The sequence below is a fragment of the Leucoraja erinacea genome, chromosome 11, assembly GCF_028641065.1.
Source record: "Leucoraja erinacea ecotype New England chromosome 11, Leri_hhj_1, whole genome shotgun sequence".
NCBI lineage: Eukaryota > Metazoa > Chordata > Chondrichthyes > Rajiformes > Rajidae > Leucoraja > Leucoraja erinaceus.
The window spans coordinates 26,102,611-26,112,922 of record NC_073387.1 but is presented as its reverse complement, the minus strand read 5'-3'; the positions used below and the strand labels follow the sequence as shown (position 1 = coordinate 26,112,922).

Sequence of the window (10,312 nt, the reverse complement as noted above, 5' to 3'; positions counted from 1 at the left end):
AGGATCTTTGAACGCACAACTTTGTATAACTTGAAGAAAAACATCAAACTTGATTAAAACTTCAATGGAAGACGTCATTTTCTAAAGATGCTGATTTACTTTCTTTTGGAAAAGATTCTCGGAAATATAAATAAATTAATTTCTAATTTCACCGTCTAATTAGAAAAAAAATCCAGCTGTAATTACTTTCCTCTCCATTCCAGAAAGTTAAATCCTTGATTGTGAAAAGCACAGGATTATGAGCTCTTCTAACCAATATCACTAATTGTATAGGAGAAAGTGCACTTTTGTTAACAGCTGTTATCAACTACATTTGTTGTCAGCTGAAGGGTTTCATTTAGCAAAGTAGAAAATAGATACCGGACTGGCACAAAATTGTGTCTAACCGGTTTCTCGGGAACATAAACAATATAAGGGCATGTAGTGCAGAGAACTGTTTTGAGTTCTCACATTAACACTTTTAAAAAAATGGATCCAGGTCAAATATAATGCTTTTACGTGATTTCTTTTTCTGACTCTGAACAGACTAAGCAGTAGGCATTTCTGCGCTGCTGGGATAACTATCGTCATGGCTAAATGCTGTAATTAATGGCAAACAATTTCTGTGTTGGATTTCATAGACAGATGACGCTTGATGAATGTCACTTCTTGTCAAATCCCACCAATCCTTCTCAAGTCTTTCTGGACCTACAAATGGATGCAGAACAAATCTCTAAGAAAATAAGCACACATATCTTCATCAAGACATTGTATTTATCTTTCAAAAGAAAGACAATTCACAGTACATAATTTAAAAAAGGATATCAAAAATGTCTCGGCCAGCATAATAGAAACCTACATTCTTTTCAGAATTAACAGTCAGAACATTGGCTTATACCACTGCGTTTTAGTTCAGACTGGCTGGTGCCAGAAAGTCGTATAAAACTAACAATTTTTGGTTTGAAATAGATAAAAATGCTCTTGTTACAATACAAAATAAAGATACATATAATGGAACAAAATCTATTTAAACAACCAATTGCAGGATTATAAATTGATAAGATTTCACATTTTGAAAACTACACGGGGTTACTTCAAACACGTATTTTAAACAAAGTGAAGCATACATGAAACTGTTTCAGTGGATGGGAATTACTTCCCCAAACATTTCTGGGATCTGCTGCAGGCATGAAATGGAGCATACAACACAAAATGAATTTATACCATAAGATACCTTTCCCTACAACTGTTCAGAAACAATATTCTTATTTCAAATTAAAAACATTTCTTCCAGAGGGCTCAGTCCAACATATAATGTGAATATATCCCAATCTAAATCTTGCTGAGAATTTGAGCGCTGTGGAGATGGTTATGAGATTCAGACAAAAATCATATTAATTGTAGCATCCATTACAAACAGAACATATACTTCCTTCTTCCAAAAGGAAACCAAATTAAAGACAGCATAAACAGGACAAAAAAAAACAAAAAAAAAAAACAGGACACATGCCAAGAAGCTGGTTTTATAAACAAAACAAAAACAAGTAAAGCAAATACTATAATATAAAATGCCACTTCATGGGAATGGACTGCTGCTCTGTGACTCACATGTCTTCAAGTTGCAACAAGAATGATCTGTTTACAACAATGAAAAGTAAAGGATGAAACAAGAATCATATACTACAATGCAAATCCAGCTACAGTCACTAATACACAACAGGAAAGTTTTCATTCAGTTTCCATCACATTGGTGAGGACTTTATTTAATCTTCACATAAAATGAACTTTACAACGATTATAGCCAATTTACTTTACTAAGAGTTATTGATAAAAACACTTGAATATAAAGATTTGTTTGTCATTCTGTAATGTACAGATGTGCATTAGCACTATCTGCACCGACACCACTATACACAGGATATTTACAATGTGGTTCTAAACACATATAAAGTTTATCATAAATGATCAATTAGCATCCATGCTTGAAATTGACCATGATATGAAAGTGGGTCGGCCACTACAGGTTTATATATTGTCACCACTACACACTCCAATATGGTGGCGCAGTAGGAAGTCTTTAACTTACAGTACAATATACTGCAAAATGCGGTTTACTCCATGACTATAGAAGATACCAACCAGCTGGTTATCACCGTCAGTTCAGCAGTTAATACTTACTCGCCATGAAGATACCACATGGCCAAATCATTTTTTTTCTTTCTGGCAATTATGATCTTATTCTTGGCTGGGATGTGGCAGCAATTTAAGGAATAGAAATTAATTATAAAAAGAAAAGGAGAAAGAAGCAATGTACTTGCAGCATTTTATTTACCAGAAATAACCAAGGAGATCAGATTTAGTATGCTCAATTGTTGATTGTACTTGGGCTGAATACAAATATTATTGGGCTTATGATCAGAGTCTGATCACTGTGTAGATAATTTGCTGTACGAGGTCAGCAAAGGAACACAATTGGTTGATCAAGCTCTGCCACTCACATTATAACCAAAACATAAACTCTGATTTTTGATTTTAAAGAGTTTGCAGTTCCATATTTACTCTTCATTTCCAACCAAATTATAAGCAACACCAGATTTTCAGATCATTACCCTGGTACATCGGCATTGGAATTCTATGTTATAGATAGTATTTGTCCAAAATTTGTGCTTCAACAACACTTAGAATATTGGTTTGGTGTCAAAACAGCTTTAAAAAAGCTATTGTTAAGATAGGGAACTGTGCACTTCTGAGATTGATGATGTAATTGAGAAGAGAGAAAGCACGATCAAAAATGCTGATGTAAGACTTCCATTACAGCGCAGCACCTCCTGTAATGGGCAGATTGTCACTACCTGGTAGTGTGTAAAATAAGCACCAATGCAGTTGCCTGCACACAATTAATTGCTGTGCTATTAGCCTCGTCATTGTTTCTATATAGCATTGCTTGGGTCTAATGCTGTCAAAAAATTTAGCTAGCTAATTTAAGAGCTACAAAAATCAGAGCATTTTTCAAAGCCGATTTTAAATGGTATTGGCAATTTCACCATTCCCTCTACACTGTTTCAACAGCTTCCAAATACACAGCTTATTTACATACCTATTAAGGAAAACGGGCTGCACTAACCTGGGTGTCAGTTTTGAAAGTAATCGCCTCAATTTATTTTTCTGATTCTATAAATGTACGTTCAAAGGTCTCAGAATTAGAACTGGGAAGAGAAATGGACAATCAAAAGGCACATGATCTACCTTCCCAGTTGACAAAACACACTATAGCATTGTTACATTTCAAATGTAGTCTTTGCTCTTATCACTGAATTGTGTTCCCAGAGATGACTATTGATAATATTCACCTTTACTCCAGTTCTCATGAGACATTCTTAGGACAGCAATTACTATACACATCTTGCCAAAGGGGCTAATTAAAGCTACACCCAATTGGTGCAAAATCCAAGATGTTAAATATTATTTGATTTTTATGCTGACAGATTTTATTTAGATTTAAGACCAAGACGTTTTCCTAAAAATCAGTTCCATTTACAGATCATTGCACAAGAGACAATCCTCAAGTAGCATGAAATGTGACTGCCCTGCCTTACTGTCACTTTAACGACCAAACAACTATCCTATTCCACATTTTATCTGACTTGACTGCCCAAAAAACATTTTGCAAACTTTGGAACTTTACAATTCCCATATTGATTTCTACTGGAACTCCCATTTGCTTCACTGGTGTCAACACTTATCGACAACATTTCTCACAATGACCATAAAGCACAAGAAACAAACCCAAGAAACAATTAAGCCACCCACTTAGAGACGTGCACTTCTTCTGGCTAAGGCACTGGTTGTGGATGACATCACAGCAAGTTGTTCATACATCACAGCAAATTGGCTTAAGCTGTGAGAGCAGGCTGATATCCATCGCAGCAAGGAATGATAACCGCAGGGCATTTCCAGTTTCTGTTAGGCAAGAGCTGGGTGCCCTCTTCAATTAGCTGTATTTGGACCCTTTTTCAGACTAAAGTTAGACCAGTTTACAGACACCTTTGGCCTTGTCTGTTTTGCAGAGTCAAGGCAAAACCTACAAGTGAAAATAAAATAAATGTGTCAGAGCAAAATCGAACGAAAAAACATACCAACGACATTGTTATTCCTGCTTTGCTATACGAATTAAATATCCACACAAAAAAATAACTCACCTGCTGTATTCTACAAAACAAAATGCTATTCGTTGCAAATGAAATAAAAAGTAGAGTTTTGTTGTTTTCAGCAAAAATAACTACAAAAGAAAATGTCAATTATGAAGATGAGTAACAAAATGCTAACATGGTATTTAGGATGAATACAATGGTGATCATTCTTCATTTCTATTTATGTTTGAAATGTTTATGCTTTTATCTACTTAGAAATGTTAATAAAGATGTTTGATAATAATGTTTGATCTGGCAAATGATTCAGGTCAGCACAAATACTATTCTCTTATCCAAACCATCCGAAAGGTCACGTGGCTCCAGCCAGACCAGAGCAGTGCATTCAGCCAGGAACAACCAGGCATCAAATTGCTATCCTATCACCCTGATCTCAGATCACCCTTGATGGTCTTTATAATTGTATCCAATATGTCTCTGCTTAATTAAAAAAAACTAACATGTTACACACATTTATTTAAAAATACACTTACCTCATACAATTTAAAACAATCTAAGTAAACCACTTACTATTTTCTTCCAGGTCAGCAACTCTATTCAAATTAATAGAATCACATTAGACAAGCGACATGAAGTAAAGGGGCCTGATACTGCACAACTGACCACTCAGCTTGAGGCCATCTGGAGAAGCCCTTGGACTTGGTGGCGGGTTTTGGGTGCAATGCACTGATAGCTGGCTTTGATGTGACATAATGGCAGGAAGATCATGTTGATGCTAATACCCAGTTATCCAACAGTTCTATGTACAACTGCTGGCCAGCCATCAGCTCAATCCTGCCTGCTAGGATTGATGAACAATGCAAGTGAGTGAACCTGGGACCAGGGCATACAAGAACTGAAAGGCAAGGTCAAGGAAGAGCAAAACTAATAAGGGAGAGAATATACCGGTAAGAAATAGCAGCAATGAGTGGGTAAAATTGATGAGATCTATCGAGGGAAGAAAACACCAGAAAATTAAAAGTAAACTAAAAATGGATTAAAAAATTCAAGATAGCAAGTGACAATCGAGAAATGAGTAATGCAAGGCTTGAGCACAAGAGGGAGCACTCAAAGCATAAACAAGAGATGCAATAGCTTTCGCATTGAAAAAGCAGGAGTATGAAAAGAGATAAACATGGGAATGCACTCCAAAGTCATTTTATTGTTAGTTATTTGTGTCATTGTTGACAGAAAATAAAGAAATGTCAGTATAACTGAAAACTTCTGCTAATATGAATTGTCTCCTTTTCACACGTTGAAGAAGACTGCCTATCCGAATCGCTGTTGAAACTCATGCCAATTAGGTTCTCTTTTTACTTGCCTCTTAAAATGTTCCACCTCACGGTCCGTTTCATCCATCTCCACATTTTCTAAATCAATGTCTTTGGGAAGAAATACATCATCTGAGAAATGAAAAGAGCTGCTCAGTAAGGATGCAAAGCTCAAATGACGAATTTCTGCATAATAACATAGAATCGACTATCTTCAATTTAACACACAATATTTAAAATTAAAGCAATTCAGTCATTTGAATTTGAAGATCAGTTTAGAATAGAATACAAACACCACAGGCAATCGTTAGTGGTTACAAATAGACTTCTTGCATAGCTCTGACACAGTTGTAAATGTTCACAATATGAACGTTAAGTGATATTCAATATTTGGTCTCCTCTGCATTGTGGTCCACTGCAACGACCCCGAGCTTCCGGTTTTTGCCACTTTTATTCTCCTCCCCCATGTCTGAGCTATATGTTTGTGACCTCTGCATGGTTACAACAAGCCCCAATGTAACCTCTATGCAGAGGTGCTGCAGTTTTCTGAACTCTAAACATGTTTTCCAGCTTTAGGTAACGTGCTTTTTTCCATTCATTTCAGAACTGGCCATTTTTGCCAGTCATCCATTTATGATTTGGGCTCAGTTTTCCTCTCGTTAGTACAGCCTGACCCACAAATGACAACATCTAACATAGACAAAGAGTATGTGCTTCCAACTGCCACATTTGGTCTTACCTAATCAGAGATGTTCCCTTTATTCTACTCGGCTCCCCCTCACTTGCTCTGACCTGCTGCATGCACCAACATTTTTATTTTTATTTCAGATTTCCAGCATTTGCACTGTTTTAATAATTTTCATTTATAGTTATGAAAGTGCATCCGGTATGAAAATCTGTTATGAAAATTTGGCAATCCAAGTTATGTTTAAAAAAAAGAACACCAACTTAGTCATCAAAGTACTGGTTTGAGCTTTAAAATATAAAACCAAAAGGAGCCAAAATATTAAGCATTTCATTTTACTGGTGCTTCCTTACCATTTTGTTTAGGTCTTGTCCGAACACCTTCTTGCTTTTCGGCACATTCATCAGCTCTCTGCACTGGGGTTGTTATTAGAAGAGCAGAAAAAAAATATTACATTATTTCACAGAAAAATTACAACAATATGCTCTACCAACATGCTTCGTTGATTATTTCCTGGTACTTTTCACCTTCAGAAGCAGGCTGGAGCTTGACCCATTCCAACACAAATTCACGATTATATAGTCTGCAAGATTCTACTTGCCAATTAGTACAGTTAGTTATGCAAATATCTTTGGCAGCAGTGGTCAAGGTTAGACTCAAAATGCAGGAGTAACTCAGTGGGACAGGCAGTATCTCTGGATAGAAGGAATGGGTGACGTCTCGGGTCGAGACGGTTCTTCAGACTGAAAGTCAGGAAAGAGGGAGACACAGAGATAAAGAAGTGTAAGGTGTGAGAACAAGACATTAAAAGGGGATGTAGATCATGAAAAATGTAGAATAAATTATTGTTAGCTAGGGGGAGGTGACAACAAAGCAAACAGAGATAAAATGTAATCGGGACAGTTAGATTGGTGGGAGAACTGGGAAGGGGAGGTATGGAGAGAGATTGAAAGCAAGAATTCAATAGCGAAATATGAGGTGCTGTTCCTCTAATTTGCGCTGGGCCTCACTCTGGCAATGGAAGAGGCCCAGGACAGAATGGTCAATGTGGGAGGAAGGGGAGTTAAAGTGTTTGGCTACCGGGAGATCAGATAGGTTTAGGCAGACTGAGCAGAGATGTTCAGCTAAACGTCTGCCGAGCTCGTGCTTGGTCTCGCCGATATATAGGAGTCCACATCTGGAACAGCAGATACAATAGATGAGGTTGGAGGAGGTGCAAGTGAACCTCTGCTTCACCTGAAAAGACGTTCGGGGTCCTTGGACAGAGTCGAGGAAGGAGGTGTAGGGACAGGTGTTGTATCTCCTGCGGCTGCAGGGGAAAGTACCTGGGGAGGTGCTAGTTTGGGTGGGAAGGGACGAGTTAACCAGGGAATTGTGGAGGGAGCAGTCTCTGTGGAAAGGGGTGGAGATGGGAAGATGTGGCTAGTGGTGGGTGTGGTTGGAGGTGGTAAAAATGTTGGGAGAATTATGTGCTATACGCGACGGCTGATAGGGTGAAAGGCGAGGACCAGGGGCACTGTGTGCGACTGGTGGGAGGGGGAGCATGAGCGGATCTGCGGGATATTGAGGAGATTCTAGTGAGAGCCTCATCTATGATGGAAGAGGGAAACCACCTTCCCTAAAGAATGAGGACATTTCAGATGTCCTGGTATGGAACACCTCATCTTCGGGGCAGATGCCACGTAGACGGAGGAATTGGGAGTAGCGGATAGTCTTTGCAGGAGGCAAGGTGCGAAGAAGTGTAGTCTAGATAGCTGTGTGAGTCAGTAGGTTTATAATAGATGTCAGTCGATAGACTATCTCCTGTGATGGAGACGGTGAGATAAAAACGGTAGGGAGATGTCGGAGATGGTCCAAGTCGAGGTGGCTGCCTCAGTGTCAAAGAGTTCAGGTCTGAGCACAGGTGCTGTCTGTAGAGGTAGCACATTTTCTCTGTAAATGTGTGGGTTTCTCCTATTGCTGTGGCTTTCCCACATCTCAAGGTGTAGGTAAGTTTGTTGGCTACTTTAAATTGTGCTTGGTTTGTAGGTGCATGGTAAAAATTGGAGGGGGGGGGGGGGGGGTGTAGTGGTTGATGAAAACATTGGGAGAATTAAATAATGGAATTAATGTTGGATCAGCTTAAATGGGTAGTTGTCAGTGGTTGAGGAATAAGCAAGCTAATATTTCATGGCACATAAGCTCAGCATCATATTGTTTGAGCACAAAGGAATTTAATTAAACACCTATTCCACCTGCCCATAGAACTGGCGTGAATCTTTGTTACTAACAATGGAACCTCAATTTTCTCAATCATGATCCCTGTGCCATTACTCATTCAAGTGATCAGAAGCTGCAGCAGTTTACATTAAAGTATAAAATTATGCTATTTTGTTAAATCAACAAACAGTCTCTGGTGTGATGGCTACCTATGTCCCATAAGTGAATAAAAGCCTTTTCATTACATCTGCCAAGGCAACTTGAAATTCTAAGAAATTCAGGTTAACAAAAAAAATAATTTCCAAATACATTACACTTCAGCAAGGAGTTACTTAAAAAAACGTAAATCTTGTTTCCACTAGCGCAGGAGTAGGTGCCAACTAACAGAGGACAATTCTAAAAGTTCAAGAATAGGAGACCTAGTGATTCCTCCTTTTGTGAAGAGTTCTAGATTTTCAGCTCCAAATCAGGATAACAATCTTTAATGCTTTCCATTCTAACCTTTGGCTGACACCTGACAATTAGTACACCAGTTTCTAAGCATCTGTACTCCCACTGATCTTGGTAAAATGCAGGGGATGTGTCGTAATTTGGCCCATTTTGAAGATATACTCCTGTGCCTGACACATGCCAACTTTTGGTCAGTTATTAATGTTCACTACTTCCACTAAAAAGTTCTTTTTTTACCTAATCTAAATGATAACAGGGAAGTGTCATTACGCGGCATCCCAAGCCCCACCGCTTTCAGAAGTTTTCTAAATACCTATTTTCTCTGTCAGTCACAAAGCTCTTTCAGGGCTGAACATGAACCAAAATGTATATCAACAAAACTTACCAACAGTGTTGTTGGTCTTGTCATGTTTCTTCTTTTTGACTTTCCTATTCTTGCCCTTTGACTGAGACATTTCAGATAACATATGCTGCTCCTCTTTAACTCCCTTAATTTCAGGGCCTTCCATCTTTTCGGAGTTTGAGTTTTTAGAATTGTATTTCCTGACCTCAGCAGTTTCAGAGTTGCCAAGAACACAGACTCCCTTCCATTTGCCTTGCCGGGGCTCTTCACATTTGGCAATCGCCTTCACAGAATCTGCTGACTTGCCATCATGGTTCTGGTTTGTCTTATGTTTAGCCGTAGCCTGCTTGGAACCCTGCAGTTTTGAAACTGGAGGGTGCTCCTGCTCTTTCCTTGAAAGCACCGATTTGCCTTTGGTCACCTCTGAAATATGTTGCTTGGGTTGCCTTGGCTGCTTCCCACTTTTTGAGACTTGTTCTATCACTTTCAACTCTGAAGATGATTTATTCAGCACCGCTGAACCGACATCCTCCAGTCGAGATGTTGCAGTATTTTCCGCCTTTGAAGATAATGCAGTATTGCCTCGTGATTTCTTCCCTAATGAATTTTCTAGTACAAACATATTAGGACTAATATGCTCTTGATTTGTGACAACTGTGTGCTTATTTCCAGCCAGCAAATGGTTCTGCAAAATCCCTGGTGTTGTTGTTAATGATAAGTTCAAATTAAGTTTCTGGTGGTCTATTATTTTTGATTCTTCTTTGTCCATGGTGCCATTACTGTCTATTAGAAAGCCTTTTCCTATAGGTGGCAACTCTGCAAAATCATCTCTGGGCAAATCACTTACATTGAAGTTTGCTTTGATGGAATCTCTAATTCTGTCTTTAAGCTGCTCCAACCTGCTAGTCAAGATGCTACTTACTCGCTGCAACTCCACTTGGTGCCATAGCTCTTGCTGATTAAGTTTTTCTTCTATATCATCCTGAAAATGCTGGTTCAGTTTTGAAACTTTCTCATCTATATCATCCTGAACATGTTGATTGAATATCAGGACTTTCTCTTCTATATCCTCGTGTATATGTTGATTTATCACAGAAACCTTCTCCAGGTCTTGAATACGCATTGAAGATGAGCACGTCTTCTCTGGCCTTTGATCGTAAACTTCAGAACGGGCTTTCTCCTGCTGCAGCACAAAAAT

The 10,312-nt window shown here is 38.5% G+C and overlaps 1 protein-coding gene across 1 annotated transcript in view; it reads right to left on the bottom strand.

Annotated features, from left to right (window-relative positions):
* Positions 1-733: 733 nt before the first annotated feature.
* The window catches only part of fam193b (family with sequence similarity 193 member B), a 69,277-nt gene continuing 59,698 nt past the window's right edge, over positions 734-10,312 (bottom strand). Inside the window, exons 8-11 of the mRNA XM_055642926.1 lie at positions 9,157-10,297; positions 6,476-6,538; positions 5,488-5,569; positions 734-4,060 (exon numbers count right to left, since the gene is read on the bottom strand). Of these exons, the coding sequence (XP_055498901.1) occupies positions 3,967-4,060; positions 5,488-5,569; positions 6,476-6,538; positions 9,157-10,297 (1,380 nt within the window). The 3' untranslated portion in view covers positions 734-3,966. The remainder of the gene's footprint in view (positions 4,061-5,487; positions 5,570-6,475; positions 6,539-9,156; positions 10,298-10,312) is intronic.